Source organism: Sorex fumeus, unplaced genomic scaffold (assembly GCF_029834395.1).
Source record: "Sorex fumeus unplaced genomic scaffold, SorFum_2.1 ptg000110l, whole genome shotgun sequence".
In the NCBI taxonomy this organism is placed as follows: Eukaryota; Metazoa; Chordata; class Mammalia; order Eulipotyphla; family Soricidae; genus Sorex; species Sorex fumeus.
In genome coordinates, this window is record NW_026606167.1 from 2,918,243 (window position 1) to 2,941,787 (window position 23,545).

A 23,545-nucleotide genomic window follows, 5' to 3' on the forward strand; every position below is an offset into this window, starting at 1 on the left:
CTCTCTTCAGACACCCCCCTCCCACTCTCCACAGGGACAGTTCAATTCTGTAAACCAGTTCACAGATTCCGTTGCCTTAGGCCTCTTGTTACTACCTGCCCCTGCTTCTCTATGTCTCTCGGTGTGAGAGATCATTCTGTATCTGTTCCTGGTGATTCTACTTTTTTGTTTTGTTTTTGGGCCACACCTGGTGGTGGTCAGGTCTTACTCCTTGCTCAAGGCTCAGGAATCATGCCTGATGGGGCTCGAGGGACCATATGGGGTGCCAGGGCTTGAACCTGGGTCAACTGTGTGCAAGACAAGAGCCTTATTCTGCTGCTCTCTTGCTCCGGCCCTGGTCACTGTATTCTTAACATTTTCTGAACCTACCACGTGACTTACTCTCCTTTCCATTGCGCTCCTTGAGGGATGCTGCTCCCTGCAGTTTGCAGCTGGGTGCGTGGGTGCCAAATGAGTTCCCAGCAGCCTCACCCACACGACTGTTTCTTGCGTTTATTTGTTTCCTTCCGGCTGTTCTGGGGATCACACCCAAGGCCTAACACAGGCAGAGCTGTGCTCTGCGGCTGCGCCCATGCTGCTGCTGAGCGGACTGGACTGGCTTTTCCAGGCTGACTCGTGAGAGTGTGCTCATTGTCCACGTATGTCTTTGTTCCCACATCTAGGGGCTCCTCAGTCCTGTGTTTCCGGAGCGTCCGGACGCCTTTGTTCTGTGCAGGGACTGGGAGGAGGATGGGCTGGTGCACCCCTCTTTCCGGGAAGCAGGTTGACCTCGCTCTGTGGGTGGCCGCAAAGTCCCCACAGCAGGCTGAGATTGAAGTTTGCTGGGCCATACCCTGTGCAGCAGGGGACGGAGCCCTGCCACCCGCCTCCTGCCCTGGTTACAGAATAAGGCCCTATTCTGCGCCTTCTGAACCGTTGGAGCAAAACTTGAGGCGTGGCTGCTGGGGCCCTCCGATGTGTCACCAACTGGGAGAGGCTGGGAGAGTCCCGAGTTGGTGGGGTCGGCCGGTCGGCTGGTCGGCCCAAGCCGGACCACCCCATCTCGATTGGAGTCAGCACTCAGCCGTGCTGTGTGTTCTCACCCCGGGATGGGAACCCCATAGTGGCGAGGGAGCCCTGGAGCTCGGGGGTCGCCGCCGCCCGCGGGAGGAAGCAGTGGGGGTCTGAAACGCGGTGAAGGGTCCGGGGTCCGGAGAGCGGGGCGACCCCGATCCAGCGCGCGCATGTGGCGGCTGGGCCCCGGGAAACGAGGTCAGGGCGCAGGCTGGTCCCCTCGCGCCTGGTCAGCCGAGAAACGGGATGGGCGCACAGAACCCGCATAGTCCAGCCCGGGCCAGGGGCTCCCGGGCCCAGTCCCGCCCCTCCTCCGTGCTAACTGGGGCGTCCGAGGGCGCGTCCCGGGGTTGGCCTGCCCGGAGCCCGCCGAGGGGCGCGCGGAGCCGAGCCGCCCAAGGACCCGGCCGGACCCCGCAGGGAGGGGCGCGCCCCCCGGCCAGAGCCGCGCCGGCCGCGGGATGGGGGACCCCGGGACGCCCCTGTCCCGCCGCGCGCTGCCCGCGGGGAGAAAGCAGAAGCGCGCGGGCTGGGTAGTCGCCGGGGAGGGATCGGGGATCGCGGACCGGGAAGAGAAACTCGCCCGTGCCCCCTCCCCGCCCTCCGCGAGCCTCGGGGGGAGGGTCCCTGGGCGGGAGGCGGGCCGGGGGCCGCGGGGCCGCCCCTTTGCTCCGGCACGTCGTAACGTTGGGCTGACCCCCCGCCCCTCCCGCGTCGCCGATCTTTGGGGTGCGGCCGCCAGCCCCGCTACATCTCCCCGCCGCGCCCGGGAGCCCCGACTCCGAACCTCCCGCCGCTCCCGCGCCCGCCGCGCCCCTCCCCGGACGCCCGTCCTCCGACCGCCGCGCGCCTCCCGGCTCCCTCCCGCACCCCGGGAGCCCCGCGCCCCCCGCCCTGCCCAGCGCCCGCATCATGCTCGGGCGCCTGGTGCTGCTGCTGCTGCGGCTGCTGGTACCCGCGCGCGCCCCGGAGCCCCGCGCGCAGGACGTGAGCCTGGGCGTGGTGAGTGGCGGCCGGGGGGCGGCGGGAGGCCCACCCGACGTCCAGAGAATGGCCGGAGATGGGGTCCGGCCCGAGTTCCGGATCCGGATTGGGAGATTTGAGACGATGGGGCTGTCGAGGCGGGAAGCCGGGCTGCGGGGTGAGAGGGGACAGGCGTCTGGCTGCAGCCTCCGGTCCCCGCGCTCCAGGTCTGGCTGACCCGCTACGGCTACCTGCCGCCGCCCGACCCCGCCCAAGCCCAGCTGCAGAGCCAGGAGAAGCTTCGGAACGCCGTGAAGGTCATGCAGAGGTTTGCGGGGCTGCCCGAGACAGGCGATCTGGGTAGGTGGCCCCAGCCCCCGCCCCCCCAGCCCCTGCAGCAGCCCAACCCACCGGGCTCCCAGGGGGCCACACTTCCACCAAGTCCTTACCCGCAGGCCCCGGGCTCTGACGGAAGGTTTGAGGGCCATCCATTCCCCCATCTAGGTGGGGACAGGCCTCGAGACACACCAGAGATTTACCCTCAAGTTCAGAGTGTCGAGTATTTTTTACAACTATTTGTTTTTTGGTAAAGCAAGATAATTTTTCATTGAACGAAATTTATTTAGAATTATGTGAGTCGAGGGGCGGAGCGATAGTGCAGTGGGAGTGCGTTTGCCTTGCATGCTGCGGACCCAGGTTTGTTCCCTGGTATCCCACATGGTCCCCCAAGTACCGCCAGAAGCGATTCCTGAGTGCAGAGCCAGGAGTGAGCCCTGAGCACTGCCCCCCCCCCCCGAAAAAGAAATGCTGAGTGAAAAGAGAGGAATTATGTGTGTTTCAGAGTGGGAAAAAGAGAAATAGATGTGTTCCTGGGAGGACGCAGGCTTGAGAATGCAAGGGCACACAGATAAGAGAATGGAGACAGCAGAGGAGGCCCATTTGGGGAGCTGGAGGAGCAGCCCGGAGTGGAGGGCGTTTGAGGAAACTGACTGCTTCAGCCTTCTCTGCTGAGGGTAGGCCCCGCGACAGGCACACAGAGAGGATGAAGCTGTGTAAAGGGAGATGGGGACAGGTGCAAAGGTCCTGGGGCAGGCACTGCCATGAACCTATAATGAGGCTTAGGAGCTGGCGGGTGGAGGGGTCTGGGAAGGAGTTGGGGTTGGATTCCAGGCAGGTCAGCCACCTTGGGGAGGGGCCTTGGAGAAGAGGTCAGCAGATTTGTGCTGCGCAGCTGCAGGCGGGGAATGGGGTCGTGAGAGAAGAGGGTGAGTGTTTCCAAGGTGGAGTCAGAGGCTGGCCGGAAGGTGGTACCTGTCCTTTTCCCACTAACCAGCCCTGCCTGACCCCTGCACGTGTCCCCCATCCCTCTGACCCTCCAGCCACCAGGTGAGGCCAAGAGCCCAGAGTTTCAGGTGGCCCTCCCCTCGGGGGCTGGGGAGTGGGGGGGTCTCTGGACGGTTTGGGAATCAGCCCCCATCTGTGGCCCAGCGCCTTCGGGAGGGCCTGCCTGCAAGCTGGGGCCTCTGGGGGTCCAGGCAGGGGTCAGCGGTGCCTGGGGGGGGCGCTCTGTGCTCATTCCGTATCCCACCCCCCAGACTCAGTGACTATGGCCGCCATGCGCAAGCCCCGCTGCTCCCTGCCTGATGTGATGGGGGTGGCAGGGCTGGTCCGCCGGCGGCGCCGCTACGCCCTGAGCGGCAGCATGTGGAAGAAGCGAACCCTGACATGGAGGTAGGTCCTGGGTGCCCCCCACCCTGACCCCTGGAGCCCCTTCCCTGATTCTGAGTGGCCGCCCACTCTCCCCACAGGGTGCTCTCCTTCCCAGGGAACTCGGCCCTGAGCCCAGAGGTAGTCCGCACCCTCATGCACCACGCCCTGGCCGCCTGGGGCGTCGAGTCCGGGCTCACCTTCCAGGAGGTAGCTTCCGGGGACCCCCAGGGGGCCGACATCCTCATCAGCTTCTCTCGGGCCTACCACGATGACAGCTACCCCTTCGATGGGCCAGGGGGCACCCTCGCCCACGCCTTCTTCCCCGGGGAGCACCCCATCTCGGGGGACACTCACTTTGACGATGAAGAGACCTGGACTTTTGGGTCTAAAGGTACAGTCCCCCCCTTCTGAGGCCTCTCCCCAGGGCTGTCCGTCCTGAGGAACAGGTGGAGGTCCGGAGAGATGGTGCAGTGGGTAGTGTCTGCCTTGCACACGGCCAACTCAGGTTTGGTCCCTGGCACCCCATATGGTCCTGTGAGCACAGAGCTAGGAGAAGCCCTGAGCACTGTCGCATGTGTACCCCAAACAAACGGGAGATAGAAGTCACATTGCTTGCTGGAGAGCCTTTTGGAGAATGGCATGGGTGTATGTGTGCCCGCGTGCCTGCCAATGGCTTTCTTTGAGGAATTGGCACAAAGGATTGTACTGGGGGTACTGGGAGTCTGGCAAATTCAGACCCTTCCAGGCAGGCTGAGGTGTCTGCTTTGCTATTTTGAGGCTGAATTCCTTCTCTAGAAAATCTCAGATTTTACTCTATGTTGGGGTTTCAACTGACTTGAGGATCCCTAGCCACAGGCTGGCCAGAGATCTGCCCGTTGCCAGCCATAGACTGAAGAGATCACTCATGCCCTCAACTGCGCAGAGATACGCCCGGCCCAAGGCGCCATGGCCTGGCCAAGGTGAAACCAAAAAAAAAAAAAAAAAAGATTACAGGCGCCAGTTCCCAGCTAGGGCTGGGAAAAGAGGGTGAAACCACACAGAAGCTGAGTCACCATGTTAGCCTGATTGCCACACGCAATGACTGAGCTGGGAGTCCCAGGGGAAGTGCCCAGGAAAAGGCCAGCAAGCTCTGGGCTCAGGGGCTTCATGGAGGTGGCGACTGCTCATCCCATGGAGTGGGTTCTCTTAGGGCCCGGTGGGGGTCGACCTGCGAGAAAGCTCAGTGCTGAGCCAACCCGGTCCCTGGGCATCAGAGTGGGGCAACCCGCCCCATCTGTGCTGGTGCCCATGGGAGAGTCTGGATAGGAAGTGCTGCAGGCCGTGGAGAGTGGGGGAAGCCATAGGAAGTGGGGGGAGTGTGGGGAGCCATGGGGAGTGTGGGGGGGTGCAGGGAGTATGGGGGGTTCGGGGAGTATGGGGGTTGCAGGGAGTGCGGGGATCCGGGGAAGACCTTGTCTCCTGGGAACATGATGCCACACCTGCAGCCAACAGGAGGCAGGTCCAGGGGAATGAGTCCACTTAAGCGGGGCTGGAGGGCACTTAGGGGCCTTGGGTCTGGGCAGGTGGAGAGTGGGGTCCGGCTTCTCCCGGGCCAGCGGGATGAGGCGCTGGTTGGGTTTCCAGCTAGAGGCGCCTGTGGGCTGGAGTTCTGGCATCTGACTTTTAACTGGGCTCCCCAGGAAGTGGGGCTGGAGATGCATGCTTTTGGGGGGTGGAGGGAGGTTACACTTGGCAGTGCTCAGGGCTGAGTCCTTATTCTGCGCTCAGGAGTCACCCCTGTGGTGCTCACGGGACCATACGTGGGTGCTGGGGATCATCTGCTGAAGCATTCTGAAGCGGAGCGGGGGTTACGTTCTGCCTGGCCTACCTGGGGGACTTGACCAAGTCCGCTGCTTCGTCTCCTGAGAAATGGGCACAAGCACAGAATGAGCTGGAGGCGATGGATCAAGCGACCAATTAGTCCATCACCTCTGCTCTGCACAGCACCTGGCACCGATTGAGTCAGCATCCCGTGCCAGCAGCTCAGATGTCTGCTGGAGGCCGCTCAAGTCTCGGGGCTGGGGTGCTCTGGGTTAAGGGCAAGTGGTGGGCGGGGGAGGAGGCGTCAAGAAACAGAATGGCCAGCCCGAAGGTGACAGAGAACAAGAGTGAAGGAGGAAGTGGTGGCCTTGGGCAGGTCAGCAACCAATCCAGCAAGTTGTGCAGTCATAAGTTGTAGGACAGAGTTGTGGGGACAGAGTGACCTTAGAGCCTGCAGGGTCCTGTGTCAGGGGAAGAACTCAGACACAGTGGGACAGGCTGTGGGACACAGTGGGAGGAACTGAGCGGGCTCTGGAGCACTGGCCAAGCTGCGTGCCGGGGAGGGAGAGGGACGGGTCTGGGGGACGGGGCAGGCAGGGCCAGGGTTATCTTAGGATGATAAAGACTGGGTCGGCTGACGGGGCAGGAGGGTGGAGCATGTCTATCTGACCGGAAGCATGGACGGAGAGACAGATGGACCGTTAGATGGACGGATGGACGGACAGATGGATGATAGATGGATGGATGACATATGGTTGGTTGGACGCATGGATGGATGGACAAGTGCAAAGGTGGAGGGCAGGTGAGTGTTTGGAGATGCAGGAATGGGTGGTTGGTACAGATGACCAAGGCTGGGCATTGTCTGTCCTCGTCTGTCAGTGAGTCGGGGTCCCCCCTCAGAGCCGGATCAGATGCATGAGGTGAGGAAGGGGGTGATCAAGCTGTTTGTCCTGGTGCAGGAAGTTCCGGATTGCACAGGATGGCCTGTAATGATGAAACCGGAAGTGCGTGCCATCTGAGAGCTGGGCCTGGGCAGAGGCTGAGGGCTGGCTTGGCAGGGTCTGGGTCACGGAGGCTCGCCCTCTGCGAGGCTTGATTGATGCTCTGCTGCGTGGTGCGGGGACTGCGGGGGAGTCCAGGCTGGGGTGCGAGAGCTCCACCTGACCCTCAGAGCCCCCTCAGGTTCCTGGGCCCCCTCAGATGGGCCCCAAAGCCCCAGGCTCCCAGACATCTGTCTGTGAGAACGTCTGCCCCCACCCAGCTCTGTGCCTCAGTTTCCTCACTGTGAGTGAGGGAAGGTGACCATGTCGGGGAGTGAGCAGGACCTCTGCAGCCTGCTCTAGTGGGGTCAGGACGCGCCTTTAATCCCTTCCAGTAACGCCCCCTCCCCCAGAAGCAGCACTTCCGAGAAGCTGCATCTGAGGACGCAGCTGGGGCTGCCTTGGAGGCCTCTCGGCAGGGCTGGGCTGGATCGATGAGGAGTGGGTGGAGTTGGAGCTCCGGGAGGCTCTGAGGCCGGTTCGGCGCCTGGGATGGGGGTGTCCCCTAGGACCAGGCCTCTGTGGTCAGAAAGGCTGGGCCAGCAGGGGGTTGGGGTGGGGATGGGCAGTTCCGGAGGGGCTGGAGGCGGAGAGGGGACCCCAGGGCGCCGCAATGCTGGCTCTGTGCTCCGCTTCCTGGGGACGGGGAAGGCCCCACCCCATCCCTGTGCGCACAGGCCAGGGGTCTCTTCAGCCCTGGCCCCGCCGAACACGGCAACTGGAACCTTTCGCGGAATCCGAAGGCAGGCGGTGGAGTGCGGCGGCCGCGGGTGCCTCAGCCGCTGTCCCTGCCTCCCGTAGACGGCGCGGCGGGGACCGACTTGTTCGCGGTGGCGGTGCACGAGTTCGGCCACGTGCTGGGCCTGGGCCACTCGTCGGCGCCCGAGTCCATTATGAGGCCCTTTTACCAGGGCCCGGTGGGCGACCCCGCCGGGTACCGCCTGTCCCAGGACGACCGCGACGGCCTGCAGCAGCTCTACGGTGAGGGCACCGCGGGTGCGCGGTGGGGGGATCCCCGGGGTCCCGCGCGCGACGCGCCGCACCCACGCCCCTCCGACTCTCCACGCAGGGAAAGCGCCCCGGACCCCGGACGCCAGACCCACTAGGAGGCCCCTGCCCCGGCCGGCCCCGCCCCCCGCAATGCCCCCGGACAGGTGAGCCCGGGTCGGGGCGCTTTCTCCCCCGCGGCGGCCGGCCCGCAGCGCCCACGCCCGTCTTCCCCGCAGCCCCGCGGCCCCAGACAGGTGCGACGGGAACTTCGACGCCGTCGCCAACATTCGCGGGGAGACCTTCTTCTTCAAGGGTGAGCAAGCCTCGGGGGCGCGCCCGGGCTCCGGGGCTCGCTCCCCCGCCCCCCGCAGCGCTCCTCTGACCGCACGCCCCCCGCCCCGCGCAGGGCCCTGGTTCTGGCGCGTGCAGCCCTCGGGACAGCTGGTGTCCCCCCGGCCCGCGCGGCTGCACCGCTTCTGGGAGGGGCTACCCGCGAGCGTGCAGGAGGTGCAGGCGGCCTACGCGCGCCCCCCCGATGGCCGGATCCTGCTGTTCAGCGGTGAGGGGGGTCCCGGGGTCCGGGCCGGCGGGGCGGGGCGGGGCGGGGGCGGCGGCGCTCACGGCTCCCTAGGCCCGCGCTTCTGGGTGTTCCAGGAGCGGCGGCTGGAGGGCGCGGCGCGGCCGCTGACCGAGCTGGGGCTGCCGCCCGGGGAGCCAGTGGACGCCGTGTTCTCCTGGCCGCTCAACGGGAAGACCTACCTGATCCGCCAGCGCCGCTACTGGCGCTACGACGAGGTGGCGGCGCGCCCCGACCCCGGCTACCCCCGTGACCTCAGCCTCTGGGAGGGGGCGCCGCCCTCCCCCGACGGCGTCACGGTCAGCAACTCAGGTAGGGCGCGGCGGGGCCAGCCGCGGGCGGGAGGCGGGGTCGCGCGAGTCCCTGACTACTGCCCCGCTACTCCTTCCCCGCAGGGGACACCTACTTCTTCAAGGGCGTCCACTACTGGCGCTTTCCGAAGGGCAGCGTCAAGGCAGACGCCGACTCCCCGCAGCCCATGGGCCCCGAGTGGCTGGACTGCCTGGCGCCCCGCCGCCCGGTGACCACCACCCTCCAGCCCGGAAGCTGTCACTGTCGCTGCGAGCTCAGTCGGGCGGCGACCCGACCGGTGATGTCCCCGCTGCTGCCCCTTCTGCTCCTGGGCCTGGCGTCCCGCTGTTGAGCGGTGGAAGGAAGGGGCGGGGCACCGCCTGGGAGCGGGCAGCCTTGGTCCGCAGGGCCAGACTGGCACCTCGGTCACCCCTGACCTGCTTGCTCCCTGCCCCATGCCTGAGCCTCTGGCACCGGCCCAAAGAGCGATCCCCGGAAGGGGGGATCCTTCCCCAACCATGTGAGGTCTGGGAGGGCACAAGCCAGAATCTCCTGCCTGCCCCAACCTTTCCATTTTTTTAATTAAATTTTTTTTAAATTAATCAGAATTTAAAAGTTGTTTGTGATTGGGTGTTTTAGTCACGCAACAGTGATTTCACCAGTGTACATCTCTCATTACCAGTGTCCCCAATTTCCCTCCTCCCACCCCTGACCCCCAGGATATATAGGTAGACTCACTCTTTCTCCCCCTCTCTCTTCTCTCACACACACACATACACACACACACACACACACACACACCCATTAGCATTTTCTCATCCTGTCCAGCTTCCTGAGTTCCAGGCCAGTGCCCCCTGATCTGCCTCTGAGCCCCGGGGCCCCTCACCCTGCAGACATCAGTGTCACTCAGAGCCCTGCCCCCTGCTCCCCCAAACTATCCCAGCTACCGGAAGCCATCCAGGCTCAAACCTCTGCCTGCCCCCACCCCCTGTGTTGGCTCATCCCTGCAGCACCCCAGCCTGACTTCCAGGAATTCAGAGCTGGAACACAGATGACTGAGGCCCCTCCACAGGGTCACAGCCCCCTTGACACAGGGGAACAGGGTTATCAGGGCCACCTCAGCCTCGCACCCAGAGTGTCAGGAAACCAGTGCCCCTTGGCCCCCGGGACCTCCCCTCCCCCGAGCTCCATCCCTTACACGATCCAACTGAACAAATGACTGAGATCCCGTGGCAGGATTTCTATTTCTGGAATGCTCCTCCTCAGAATGACCAGGGAATTGAGACCTGGGGATCCCTCACACACCCAGAACCCTCGCTGGGAGGAGCAAAGGAGCAGAGGGGGCTCCCCATGGGCAAGCAGCCACCTGACGCTGGGCTTTGTGGCACCGCTGTCTCAGGGCTGAGGGAGAGAGGGCGCGGTGCTGTGTTGCTGAGGTGAGCAACAGCCAAGGTCAGGGCCAGCCAAGCCGAGGATCGCCACTTCCCTTTGGTTTGCCAGAAGTCACATGATTTTGAGTCTGTACCCCACAAGGCCAGGGCAGCCCATGGGGTTGGAGACTGTGAACAGGTGGGCCCCCTGGGCCCAGCACAGCCCACTGGTCGCCCTGTACTCCACCCTGCCCTGCCCACAAAGACACCCCCTAGGAGCTGGGAGCTCTGAAATGTGGGTGGTCTTCTGCCTTGGTTTCCCAGCTTGCTAGGGACGAGGATGGGGTGACCGTGGGCACTGGAGGTGGCTGGCACTCTGGACAGGCTGATGCCAGGACACTCCTCATGGCCTCTGTGGACACTGCAAATCACAGTGCCTGAGGCAAAGGTGCAGGAGGGACAGTCCCCACAGGGGAGATGCTCAACCACGGGACTTGTGTCTGGCTGGAGTTTCTGCCCCCAGCAGTTGGCCGTGCCCTGCCTGGCTTCTGCAGGACCAGAGGTAGGACCAGCCCCTGGGGCAGATGGTGTCCCTGTGCCCCGTGCCAGTCAGGACGTGGACAGGGCACCCTCTGGACAAGACCTGAGGTGGGGGAAATCGAAGCAAAAACACAGCGGATAGGGCGCTTGCTTTGCATGTGGTCAATCCGGTTCGATCCCCACATGATACCCCAATCACAGCCAGGAGTAATTCCTGAGTGCAGAGACAGGAGCCATTGCTGAAAATGGCCGGGTATAACCAACCCCACCCTTCAAAAAAAGAGCTGAGGTGCGGGGAGGGGCACCCCTGCAGAAGCCCTGCCACAGTGGCTGGCCCTAGGCAGCACCCCAAGAACCCAGGATGAAGTCAGGAACTGGGGGTGCCGCCGTACCCCACCTTCCACAGCGCAGGGCCTGAGAGGGCGCACTGGGCTGTGCCGGGGTGTGGGGATATCTGTCACTCTCCCGTACCCACATCGGGGACAAAGTTGAGTCTTCGTACACTTCTATGAATTCGGTACCAGAAGCAGCCACGAGGTGTCTAGCCCTGAGCGCTTCTTGGGGTCCTGATCTTGTGTGCTCACAGCGCAACACATGGGTATGTCAGGAGGGTCGCCCTTCCTCACCTGCTGCACTGTGGGGTCCCTCAGCAGTCCTGCTCAGAAGATCCCGTGTCGGCCTGACATGGCGGGTGCACCACTGCTCATGCTGTCCCCTCTGAGGGCCCACGGGTGCAAAATGTGAGACAGGAGCCAGGGGCTGGAACTTTTGCTGGGGTCCCTGCACTCTCCCGATCCTGGCAGAGGCACCCACAGGAGCCACTGAAGCCCCAGTTGCAAAGTGTCCCTCATGCTGTTCCCACAGCACCCCACTGAGCACCTCTGCACTGTTTTCTAGGGGTGCACATGAGCAGAGAGCCTTGCTGAGCCCCCTCTCAGTTCCGACCCCTCCCCCCCATGTCCACACTCTTGAGCTCCAGGCAGCTCCTCCCAGGCCATCTCCAGCCTCCAGGGTTCTGTTCTGTCCCTGGACCTCAGCCTCTAAAGGGTCAGCCTGGCCTCCAGGCACAGTTGCACGGTTGGGGGGTGTCTGCACATGCGGGAGGATTGGGGGGTCCTGGGCTCATCTTCCTTTCAACAGCTTTGTCAGAGGACCTTGTGTGTGGCTTTGGAAGCACAATGAGACACGTCGTGGTGGATGAGAAGCCACAGACCAGCAGTCAGAGCCAAGGGTGTCATTTCCCTGAGTTTACTGGAAGTCACATGATTTCAAGCCTGCGCCCCACAGGGCCAAGACAGCCCTCAGGTTTGGAGACTGTAAATAGGGAGGTTCCTGGGTCTGGTGCCCCTGTTCCCCACCTTGCCCCGTCCATGACCCCTCACTCCAGCCTAAGGTTCTGCTGACACCTTTGCAGTCTTTTCTGAGCGTGGGAACCGAGAAGGTAGGGAGAGACGAAGGCTCGTGCCAGTGCCTGGTCCCAGCTGGATCCCCAGCACCGCAAAGGGTTCCCTTGCCTCTGCCAGGTGCGATCCCAGAGCACAGCTGGGTATGTCCCCCCACAATAAAAATAGCACCGCACTGTAGCACTGTCCTCCGATTGTCCATCGATTTGCTCTAGCGGGCCCAGTAACATCTCCATCGTGAGACTGTTGCTACTGTGTTTGGCATATCAAATACAGCATGGGTAGCTTGCCAGGCTTTTCCATGCGGGCGAAATACTCTCAGTAGCTTGCCGGGCTCTCCGAGAGGGGCGGAGGAATCAAACTCAGGTCGGCCGCGTGGGCCGCGTGCAAGGCAAACGCCCTACCCGCTGTGCTACTGCTCCAGCCCCCACAATAAAAATAACAAAATAAAATCTGTACTGGCGGGAAAGGCCTAGTGCAGGGAACGGGATGGGCAGGCAGCCCCGATCGCACCTCCTGCCTTGGCGGCCAGGCGCCCAGGCCAGCGTCTCCGGGCCCAGGCTCGGCAGTGGGGTCTTCCCCCCACCGCCCCCGGCTAGTATAGGGACTCGCGCGCATGCGTGCGCAGGTGGCGCAGCAGGTGCGAGTTGCGGCTGAAGCTGCGGCCGCACTGCGCGCACGAGTAGGGCCGCGCGCCCGTGTGCACCAGCAGGTGGCGGAGCAGGTTGCAGCCACGGCTGAAGGTCTTGCCGCACTCGGGGCACTCCTGCGGGGCCTCGGCTGGGCTGGACGCGGCCGGGTCGTCAGGGCCGCTGTGCGTGGCCAGGTGGCGCTGCAGGTGCGCCTTGCGGCGGAAGCTGCGGCCGCACGTCTTGCAGCCGTAGGGCCGCTCGCCTGTGTGGCTGCGCCGGTGGCGGGCCAGGTTGGAGCTGTTGCGGAAGCGGTGGCCGCAGGTGTCGCAGGCGTGGGGCTTCTCCCCGGTGTGGATGCGCTGGTGGCGCGCCAGGTGTGCGCTCTGGCTAAAGCCCTCGCCGCACTCGCTGCAGCGGCAGGGCCGCTCGCCCGTGTGGCTGCGCCGGTGGCGGGCCAGGTCCTGCGTCTGGCCGAAGCTCTTGCCGCACTGCGCGCAGCGGTGGGGCCGCGGGCCGCCGTGCGTGAGCAGGTGGCGGGCCAGACCGGCGCGCCGCACAAAGCGCTTCCCGCAGTGTGGGCAGCCGTAGGGCTTCTCACCCGTGTGCACGCGCTGGTGGCACACGAGCTGCGAGCTCTGGCTGAAGCCGCGGCCGCAGACCGGGCAGGTGAAGGGCCGCTCGCCCGTGTGCACGCGCCGGTGCGCGCCCAGGTGCTCGCTGCGCCGGAAGGCCTTGCCGCAGTCGCTGCACACGTAGGGCCGGCGCTCGGGGCCCGGGCGCAGGCTGGCCGCGCACTCGGAGCACTGGTGGCCCTGCACCTGGGCGTGGATGCGCAGGTGGCGCTTGAGGCTGGAGCGGCGCTGGAAGGTCTGGCCGCAGTGCGAGCACAGCACGACGGCCGGCTCGGGCGCCTCGGGCCGGGGCTGCTCGTCCCCGGGTGCGCCCTGCGCCTGGGCGTGCGCCAGCAGGTGCCGCAGGAGGCTGGCGCGGCGCTGGAAGCCCTGGTTGCACTCGGCGCAGCGGAAGGCGGGCTCGCCGCCGTGCGTCAGCAGGTGCTTGCTGAGGTGCGAGCTCTGGCGGAAGCGGCGCCCGCAGAGGTGGCACGCGTGCGGCCGCTCGTCCGTGTGCGTGCGCATGTGCAGCTTGAGGATGGAGCTGCGGCCGAACGTCTTCCCGCAGCACTGGCAGCGGAAGGCGGGCGCGGTGTGCACGCGCAGCTGGTGCTCCTCCAGCCCGGCCAGGTGCGGGAAGCTCAGCTGGCACTGGGAGCACAGGAAGGCCAGCTCCGGCTCCCGCTTCGGGGCGCCCTCGGCTCCTCCGGACGGGGAGCCCCCGGGCCCCGCGCTGCTCACCTTGGGATCGGGCGGGTCCGCTGGGGGCTCCTCCCGCACCTGGGGACTCTGGGCCGGAGCCACCGTGGGGCGGGCAGGGGGCCAGGCTAGGCCCTTGGGCTCCTCTTTCAACTCCGCGTCGGGGGCCCTGCTGTCAAAGCCTGGAAGGGACAGAAGGCGCTGTTAAGTGGCTTCCGAGGGGCACCCGACATCGCCCCCTGAACCTCACTGCTGGAACCGGAGAGCACGGGCAGTCTGCAATGCTGACCAGGAGCGAGGGCGTGAAGGTGCCGTGACCTGCGGTTTGCCGGGCAGCTGGTTAAAGCGCGCAGCCGCGTGGTCACCCCCCACCACCCAGCTCCAGAACTCTGTCACCTCGAATTGAGACCCCAGGCGCATGAGCAAGACCAGCCACTTAACTTCATTTTGGGGACTGCACGGAGCAGTTCCACCGACCCAAGCAAAGCACTCGGGCACCCCAGCCCTTTGAGACCCCCGCCTGGACCCTTACCCCACCCCGAGCACCTGTTTTAAAAACTGAAAGTTGGGGCTGGAGTGTTCAGCGGGTGTGCACCTGTCCCCCACGCTGCCGACACCCAGTGGTATGAGTGGTCCCCCAACCCAGCCAGGAGTGAGCTTGGAGCCCCAGCACTGCTGCGTGTGACCTCCAAACCAATAATAATAACTCAAAGTTATTGGCTGATGACCAGACCAGATACAGAGTACCTTTAACAAGAACTTAGAACTCATTGAAGTTGTCTGTTTTCAGCCAAGAAAGCTGAGAAGCCAAATACAGCCTAAAGCTTCAGGACCATTTTGGGAGGAGGGGACAACAGAGGGGCCAGCGGGGGCGGGCTCTTACCCCCGGGGCCCACGGCCCACGCCTTCTTGGCCAGGACATCGTCAAAGCTCAGGGACTCCTGGGAGGAGAAGGAGGGCAGAGAGCTCAGTGGGTGGGCCGGGCTCCCGCAGGGGAGGAAGCCCAGGCCGAAGGCAGCTCACCAGCACGGCCGCCAGCTCCTGGTCCCGGGCACTCTCCTCCTGCCACAGCACGGGGTCCTCGAGGCCTGTGGCACCGGGGGAGAAGGAAGCACAGTGAGAAGCGGCCATACCCCCCACCCCCACGCGTGCGTGCGCACACACACACATGCACCGCTCCTCACCGCTCTCTTGCAGGGCCTGGGACTTTCTCTGGAACCCTGGGCTCAGTGGCTGCTTTAAACTCGGAGAACTTCTCCAATTGTCCAGTTCAGCTGTCTGCGAGGTGCATGTTGGAGGGGGAAGAGGCTGTTCCCTCCAGGGCTCTGGGTTCCAGCTCTGCGGAGCTGGGGGTTCCTTCCAGGTTTCCAGGGCTGGGGGTTCCTTCCAAGTCTCTGGGGCTGGGGGTTCCTCCACGAGCATTTCCTTTTTGGGGCTGTGACTAGAGCCTTGGGAAAGCTTGCCCTGTTCTTCCACAGTGCTGTCCACTCCTGGACAGTTCTTGCCAGCATTAAAACTAAAATCCTGTTTAAAAACATTCGTGTTGGGCCGGAGCAATAGTGCAGCGGGGAGGGCGCCTGCCTTGCATGCAGTCGACCTGGTCTCAATCCCCTGCACCCTCTCTGTCCCCTGAGCACCGCCAGAAGTGATCCCTGAGCGCAGAGCCAGGAGGGACCCCTGAGTATCGCTGGGTGAGGCTCCAAAACCCAACCAAAGTAAACAAAAAACTCTAAAAATACTCATGTTAACGGGCGTAAGGTGGGAAGCCTGTCCTCTGTGCCACAAAGAAAAGGGAACGAGGAGGACAGACAGGGCGGAGGGGAGGGAAGGGGAGGGTCAGGCAGGAGAGGAAAGTGGATCCTCCCCAACATCTATTCTAGTCTGTTTGGCTTTGGCTTTTGAACCACAACTGGCAGTTCTGGGCCTCGGGGTTCTCTGGATGAAGGCCGGGGGCCCAGAAGAACCAGGGGTCGGCTCCAGGCCTACTCCCAAGCAAAGCACAATTTCCACTTTTTTTCTCTCTTTTTCTTTCTCTTTTGGGTCACACCCGGCAATGCTCAGGGGTTACTCCTGGCTCTGCACTCAGGAATTACTACTCCTGGTGGTGCTTGTGGGACCCTATGGGATTCTGGGAATCGAACCCGGGTCGGCTGCATGCAACCTACTGTGCTATTGCTCCAGCCCCTCCAATCCTCTTGAGCCACCTCTTGGGGTTTGAACTGCCTCGTGAAAGGCAAGTGCCTCGACCCCTGTGCTGTCTCTCCTGCCCCCCACCCCACAACCAGTGGCATCTTACTGTGAAGTAAAATGCTCCTTGGACTCCACGTGTCTTATAGATCGCGAAGTCCTGGGTTCGATCCCTGGTGTGGTCCCCACCCCACAAACCCCCCAACGCCAGGGTCCCATCTTCCCGCGGCTACCCAGCGGCCCTTACCAGCGGCCCCACATTGCCGGGGTCCCTGTGCACGCCCTCCAGCAGTAGCACCACCTCCTCCCCGTCCCGGAGCTGCTGGCCCTGCAGCCGCGCCAGGAGGTGAGGGGGCAGCACGCTCAGGAACTGCTCCAGCACCAGCAGCTCTAACATCTGCTGCTTGGTGTGCAGTGCCGGGCGCAGCCAGTGCCCGCACAGCTCCCGCAGCCGGGCGAGCGACGCCCGGGGGCCCATGTCCTCCTGGTACTGGAAGCAGCGGAAGAGCTGGTGGGCCACCTCGGGCCGAGGCCTAACCTCTGGCCGCACAGCATCTGCCTGGCCTGCGGCCTCTTCCTCCTCCTCCAGCTTGACAGCCCCAAGTGGCTGTGGCTCTGGCTCCGGCTCCGGGGGTCCCGACTCTGCCAGCATCCTGCGGGGACCTGCTCACTGCACCAGTGCTCCCAATCGCTCCCGCTCTGCTCCCCAACCTGTGATGGAAAGAATCATCTGGAGAGGCCCCTGCTGAAGGAACGGTACAGCGCAAGGGCTCGTCTCCCCCATGGCCAGTCCACATTAGACCCCTGAACACAGAGCCAGGAGTAAGCCCTGAGAACTGCCAGGCGTGGTTCAGAACCAAACCCAAAAGACCCTGCCATCCCAGGGGAAACTCCCCCCCCCACTGCTTCCTGTCTGTCTCCCAGCTCATGAGGGGCCCCCATCTAAGCCTGCAAGGGTGACCACGGGGCTCGGGAGGAGAGGAAGCTTGTTCTGGAAGGAAGGGAGTGTCTTTAGTTCTTCTCAGGGGCCCACAGGAGTAAAATGACAGCACTATGGTGGGGGGTGGGGATGTTGGGAGCCGCAGGCGACACATTTGCTGACACTTAGCTTCCAACTGCTGGGAAACTTGGGATGTTGGACAGTGCTCCGTGTGCTTGTGAGCACTCCCGGCCTGGCTCCCTCAGCTGGGAAGGCCACAGGTCACCGAGCTGGGCAGGCTGGGTCCAGTGGCAGACTGGGAGCTGCCACCTGGGATCTGATGTCTGGGTTCTGTCTTTGATGTTGTTTTGTTTTGGCCACACCCAGCAATGCTCAGGGGTTACTCCTGGCTCTGGCCTCAGGAGTTATTCCTGGCGGTGCTGGGGGGGGGGCACAGGGGAAGGCGGGGGGGGGGGAACCAGACGGGCTGTGCGCAAGGTGAACATCTTCCCCACTGTGCTCCCTCTCTGGCAGTAGAGTTAGGCAGATGTGTCCCCAATGCGCGCCAGAGCTGGCCCGGCCCACTCGGTGGGTGTCCCTCGGGATAGGCGAAAGAGAGAGAGAGAGAGAGAGAGAGAGAGAGAGAGAGAGAGAGAGAGAGAGAAGCCGTCGTCTCCCTCCCTCCCTCCTTCCATCCCTCCCTCCCCTTCCCGCCTCAGCACAGGCTCCTGAACTCATCATCCTGCCCGCAGTGCTTCCAACTCGCCACCAGGGGGCGAGGGCTCAAATCCGGCGACTTAACCACCCTTTACCCAGGCCCACCCCAAAGGGCTCTGTGCGTCTGATTTTTGTTTGGGGTCACACCAGGCTGGGCTCAGGGCTTACTTACTCCTGGGGTACCACATGGTATGTGGGGGATAGAACCTGCGTCAGCCATGTGCAAGGCAGGCGCCCTTCCTGCTGTGCTATGTCTGTGGCCCTACTCTTAACTTTTCGGGCAGCCCAGGTTACCCCTGGGGGAGTAGCTCAGGTTCATTCCCACCCATCGGGGTCTCCAGTCCTGAGTGACCCTCAGGAGGCACCCCCTTCTCAGGCTGGACTCTGCCTCCTGAGCTTTGATGGAAATAGAAGTCCAGCTTCCAACCTCTGTGGCTTGACTCTCCAGCCTCAGGACAACAAACGGGCTGCTCCCAAACCCGGGGGACCCAGGGACACCCTGGGCTAGGTGATGAACAGGTCCCACGTCACTTCCTACTGCCTAGAGGGAGGTTAGCCTCTCTCACTGTTTCTGCCCAATAACACTGACCCCTGCTCCAGCTGTAGCTGACCCATTTTACAGTAAGGAACAACAAGACTCAGACAGCTCCCCAAGAAGGTACACCTGGCCGGGGTGTGCAACTGGGGAGTGGCCGGTGGATGAGCAGTACCATAGGTCCTGGGGGGTTCTCTGAGACCCCTTCTGGGGTTGGGAGGGTGGGAAGGAGAGAGGAGTGAAGCGAAGACAAAGCCCCAGGCCCAGCCCCGCCCCACCGCCCTCCAGCACCTCCCCTCTCCTCTCCAGCCTCCCCAAAAGTGGGTCCATACTCCCAGTTGTCAAGCGTCCGCCCCCCCCCCCCACTCTGGCCTCTCTCCCCTGGCATCAGCATTTACTAACGGGGTGACTGTGGGCTCAGTAACAGGAGTAATGGGGACACCTCAGCCAGCTCTGAGGCGTAAGAATCGGGGACCCCCCAGAAAGTGCCTTCAAGGAGTTTGGGAAATTGGAGTTTGGTTCCATGATGTCTAGGCCGCAAAAGCAAGCCAGAGGCGCAGAAATGGCGCCTCCCCAGCCGGGCACATCTCCAGGGCTCTGCCTTGGCTGCCGGCCAGCAAGCAGGTGCTGGGTGAGTCTCCACCGCTGTGCCCCGGCTGCGAGCCCCGTGCCAGCCCACAGGAGTCACCCCTTTGCCATCGACAAGTGCAAAGCAGAGGACAGAGAGAAAGAGAAAGGGCCACTTGCTCTAGGTGGGGGGCCGAGATAGACTCTAGGTGAGGAGGAAAGCCCCCCAAAGTTGAGACCCTGTTCCCTCCAGCCAGCGGACCACTCCTACCTGAAGAACACAGCATGATCCGCAGAAAATGGGGGATTCGAATTCGACAGTCCGGAACCTCCCAGGGCCGGTGGCTCAGTCTCCCTCCCCCCAGGTCCCGGCACAAAAGCTCTGTTAATATGCACATCTGTGGGGGGCCGCTGGGTTGGGGGTGGGGAGGTGTGGGCCCACCCTCCCGGATTGGACCAGCTCTGACTGGGGGAGGGTGGGGGAGGCTGTGAGTTCTGGGCCGGCCCGGGCGGAGGTGGTGCCAGGCAACCGCCTAGAGGACAGAAGGCCCGAAGTGGGGGGCCCGGGCCGGGACCCCTCCCCCAGTCCCAGCAGGCAGGCTGGCTTTGTCCCTTGGGCCCCCTCCTGGGGTGCTGCTAGGTCCGGATACCGACTGCTGGCCCTTCCCCATGCGTGCAGGGGGCCCATGTCACAGGAAGTCCCAAGCCTCCTGGGTGCCCCGGCATCACAGGTCAGCTGAGCTGCCTGGCACTGGACCCTGGCGTAGACCACCCTGACTCCCCAAGATACCCTCCCAGCCCCTCACCCCCAACCCCACTGTAAAGTCCGGCGCCCCTTTCTCTCTCCAAGCTGCTCTGAGCCCCGGTGTATATCCCGGCAGCTGCCCCCAGAGTCCCCTGCAACTCACCGGCGGGGTCCCCAAGAAAGAGGCAGGGGTGCTCGGACGTAGGCCGAGGAGTCCGGGCCAGGCAGAGAGGCCAACCTAAGGACGGCTCAGGGAAAATGGGACAGGAAATCCCTGTTGGAGCCTGCAGGTGAGGAGGGGGCGCAGAGCCCTCACCTAGTTAACCCTTAGCCTCCCAGGAGCCAATGAGGGGAGCAGAGGGCGGGCCTAGGTCCTAAGTGGTTAATCCGATCCAGCCGCGGGAGAGCCTGGGGTCAGGTCCTGTACCTGACGGGGAATTGGTCAGCCCGCATGTTTTGGGGAACAGAGCAGCTGTTATTTTTGGAGGGGTTGCTGGGGATCAAACCCTGAACCCTTTACATGGAAATGTCATTTAAAAAATGACAGCTGGGGGAGGGGCTGGAGCCATAGCTCCATAGTGGGTGGGGACTTGCCTTGCACACAGCCAACCGGGGTTCGATCTCCGGCATCCCGTATGTGATCCCAGAGCACCGAGCCAAGAGTAAACCCCGAGCAGTTACCACCCCCTGAGGTAACAGGAGGAAACTCTGGGACCCCATAAGGTGTGTGGAGTCGCCAAGACGGGCTAGAGATGCCGCCTCCCCCTGCATGGAGTACGGCTCCCTCTGCCCTGCTCTCCGCCCTCGCGTGGTCTCTGTCAGTTCCACGGGGAGGGTGTTTGCCTGGCACGGGGCTGACTCGGCTTTAGTCCTCCAAGTCCCATATGGCCCTGGAGCCCACCTGGAGGAGGCGGTGCTTGGGAGTAGAGCCCAGCCCAGTGCCTTTGCTCTCATTCTTTTGTTTCTTTCTCCCTCCTTCTCCCCTTCGCTCTGCCACACCCGGCTGTGCTCAAGGAGGACTCCTGGTGGGGATGAGAGAGTCCTCCAGCTCCTCTAGGCCTGAGCCTAGCTGGGCACAGGCGCTCTGCCCCAGGACTCTGCTTGCGCCTGCCTGGGTGGGGGCGGGAGGCGGCCGGTGGTGGCTGAGCAGAGCCTGCACCCAGCCGATTGGGCGGGTGAGTCTGGGAGGTAAGAGCAGTCGGGAAGCCCAGCGGGAGGTGCTGAGGGGTGGGCCAGAGCCTGCTTAGTCTGGTCCTGGCTGGACCCAGTCCCCCATACCTGGATTCCTTTTCACTTTCTTTCCTTGCTCTGGGGCCACACCCAGTAGCGCTTTGTGCAAGGTGGTGCAAGGGTCCATGCTGTACCCAGAGCATACAAAGCTTTGGGGAGATAGTGCAGTGCAGTGGGTAGGGCGCTGGCCTTGCACGTGGCTAGCTTGAGTTCAATCCCCAGCATGCCATCTGGTCCCCATCACCAGGAGTTAATTTCTGAGTGCAGAATAACACTGCAGGGCATGGCCTCCCCAAACCAAAATCAAACAAACGAAATAGAATCAAGATACTTTGCAGGAAAAGGAGCTTGAGGAAGCTTTAATTGCCTTCAAATTCTCCCCAAGACTCGGAAACCTCTCAGGGTGTTCTGCACCAGAAGCGGAGGGTCAGTAAAGGTGCTGTCCCCAGCATGCCTCCAGGGGACTTTTTCTTTGGAGGCTGTACCCAGAGGTGCTCAGGACTTCCTCCATCAGGTCTCTGCTTCCGCCTTCTCCTTTCGTTCTCTGCCCACCTTCTTTTTCTCCTTCCGCCTTCTCTTTCTCTTTGTGCCTTTCCACCCCCAAACGCACCCTCTGAGCCCACCTTGGAGACTGGCCGGGGGTGCGCTCCACGCCCGTGCTTGGCAGGTTTCTCCTTTCTCAGACCTGAGCCTCTGTGGGGGCCTTTTCCCCTCTGAGCAGGCCCCTGCCCTGCTGACTTATCTCTGTGTCCTCCACCGGCCCAGGTTGGTGCTTTGCTGCTTTCAGCTTGACCCCAGGATGGATCGGATTTTGTCTTCCTTACAACTCAGGGCGCCTGGGATACACATTCTTTTGCTTTCTCTATCTCTCCAGTTACGTACTTTTTACCAACTTCTCTTCTTTCACCTGGCCAGTAAGTGTCGCTGCCTGCAGGACCTGGGGGTGCCGAGTGCTCTAGTGCTGGCCTCTGGGACCCCCCTCATACGAGCATTGTGCTCCCCCCAGTACGGTTAGCTTACCCGCGCGATTTCACTTCTAAGGGTCAGAATCCAGCAGCAGTGAGGAGCGCCAGTTCGGAGGTTAGGCTGAAAAAAAGGTTCGAGGTGGAGCCAGGGATAGTAAGGCCTTGCGTGCCTCAGCCCAAAGCGAGTTCAATCCCCAGCTCTTCAGTCCCCCGAGCCCCACCAGGAGTGATCCCAGAGCACAGAGCCAGATGTGACCCCAATAAAAGACTAAGAGGTCTTCCTGGGGGTCCCGGGGTAAACACCTCTTAACTCACTGGCTGGCTCCCAGGAAGCCAGGTCTACCCACTTGGCCCCGCGCTTCCCATCAGCTGGTACCACATAGAGTGCCACCAGCAAGCATATGTGGTCACCAAGCATATGTGACTCCAGCTCACTGCTACCTCAGCAAAGACAGGGCTGGTGCACATGATTTGCATGCAGGACCCCCGGATTCAATCCAGCCGCACTGGTCCCCAAAGCGTCGCTCCCCAAGGAGTGACACCCCATGCCCCTAAAGAAAGCAAGGCAACACCTGAAGAAGTGTCTCTAGGGTGACGCCTGTCTGAGGGAACTCCGGGCTGCTAGGAGGAGTGTGGCCAGCGCCTCCGGCCGGTGTCCTCCGTCCAACTGTAAGAAGCGGCCAGAGGTGCGGCGTGGAGGGCGGCGCCCAGCTCCACCTCCCAGTTCCGGGGTCCGCTCTTCGCCCTGCCCCCCATCGCCCGCTCCGGGCAGCGGGCAGGGAAGCGCTTCCCCTCTGCTCGCAAACACGGTGGCGTCTCTTCCAGGCGCGGCCTCCCTCCCTCCCGAGGGCATCTGACAAGCTCCCGGCCGCGCGCGGGCAGGTCCGTGGTAGGAGCCCTGGGCGCACAGGTGAGCGTGCGGGGACCTTGTCCCGGGACATCGGGACCCCGGAGCCGCTGCTTCCCTACAGGGCAGCCGGCTCGAGGGGTAGGGGGCATCCGCACAGCGACTCCCATCTCCCGGATGCCGCCCGCCCCAGCGGGCAACCCGGATGGAGCCGGACGGGAATCACGGGCACACCGGCCCGAGTCCGCGGCCCGAGTCCCTGGGCTCTCGGCTGGGGGCGTCTCCCCGCTCCGGAGGGAGCGCGCCGGGAGGGGCGGGGCGGTCGGGAGTGGGCGTGGCCTCCGGCCCACAGCCAATCCCCATGTTTTCCCAGGCCCGGGGGCGGGGTCGCGTCGTTGCCTCGGCAACGGCTCCCCGCCGGAGTTTGGGTTGCGGAGCTGTGGTACCCGCAGGAGCTCTTGAGCCTGGAGAAGGGGGACCCTCCCTCTCAGCTGCTTCCCACGCGGGGGCTCGGGGTGAGCTCCCAGACCCGGTTCAGCGTTCGGGGGGTCCTTAGCCTTTTTTATTCTTGCAGAGGTTTCTATTCCCGCGGCTCCCAGCTACTCGACACACCGGCTTCCTCTTCCCTTTCAACGATTAACGTCTGCTCGATTAACGTCTGCTCGGCTCCGTTAGCATTCCGTTCTTGCTGTTTTCCTCCCCCTCGCCCACGTTTCTTTATTTCTGCGTCTTTGTTTCTAAACCTGGATCTCTGCCTAGCTGTGACTCCAAACGGCTTAGCCAGTCTTCTTTTCTTACTGATTGTCATTTTGTTTCTAGCTTTTATCCCTTTGGATGCTCTTCCTCTTGCCAGCTGTCAGGCTTCTCTAAGGTGGATCAGGACTGACTTGGGGTCAGCCACGCGTGACCTTGATCCACGTCTTGCTGTGGCTCAGGACACCTCGGCCTGGGGGGGTCGTTCTCAGGAGCGCCCTTCTCGGAGAGCTACCTGTGTCCGAGTGCCTTCCTGCGCCAGGCTCGGTGCCAGTGCTCCCAGAATGGATCCGAGGGGGGTTTGGTAGTCAGGACTCAGCTCCCCAGGGGGCCCAGAGCGTCTGCTGGGGAAAGACCCAGCTCAGGGTGGGTTCCCTGCCTCTGGGTGCTGACGTGTTCTT

General features: G+C 63.2%; 2 protein-coding genes across 2 annotated transcripts; one reads left to right on the forward strand and one right to left on the reverse strand.

The window, feature by feature from the left end:
* Window positions 1–1,965: 1,965 nt before the first annotated feature.
* Window positions 1,966–8,776, forward strand: MMP25 (matrix metallopeptidase 25). Its single transcript, XM_056135118.1, has 10 exons — window positions 1,966–2,055; window positions 2,244–2,376; window positions 3,612–3,747; window positions 3,825–4,117; window positions 7,368–7,547; window positions 7,636–7,720; window positions 7,793–7,869; window positions 7,963–8,115; window positions 8,188–8,445; window positions 8,529–8,776. The coding sequence occupies exons 1-10, from the start codon at window positions 1,966–1,968 to the stop codon at window positions 8,774–8,776; spliced, it is 1,653 nt and encodes a 550-aa protein (XP_055991093.1).
* A 3,556-nt stretch (window positions 8,777–12,332) lies between these two features.
* Window positions 12,333–16,344, reverse strand: ZSCAN10 (zinc finger and SCAN domain containing 10). Its single transcript, XM_056135119.1, has 5 exons — window positions 16,114–16,344; window positions 14,864–14,957; window positions 14,703–14,767; window positions 14,563–14,620; window positions 12,333–13,861 (listed from the first exon to the last, which is right to left on the reverse strand). Exons 1-5 carry the CDS (start codon window positions 16,342–16,344, stop codon window positions 12,333–12,335), a joined length of 1,977 nt encoding a protein of 658 aa, XP_055991094.1.
* Window positions 16,345–23,545: the final 7,201 nt, after the last annotated feature.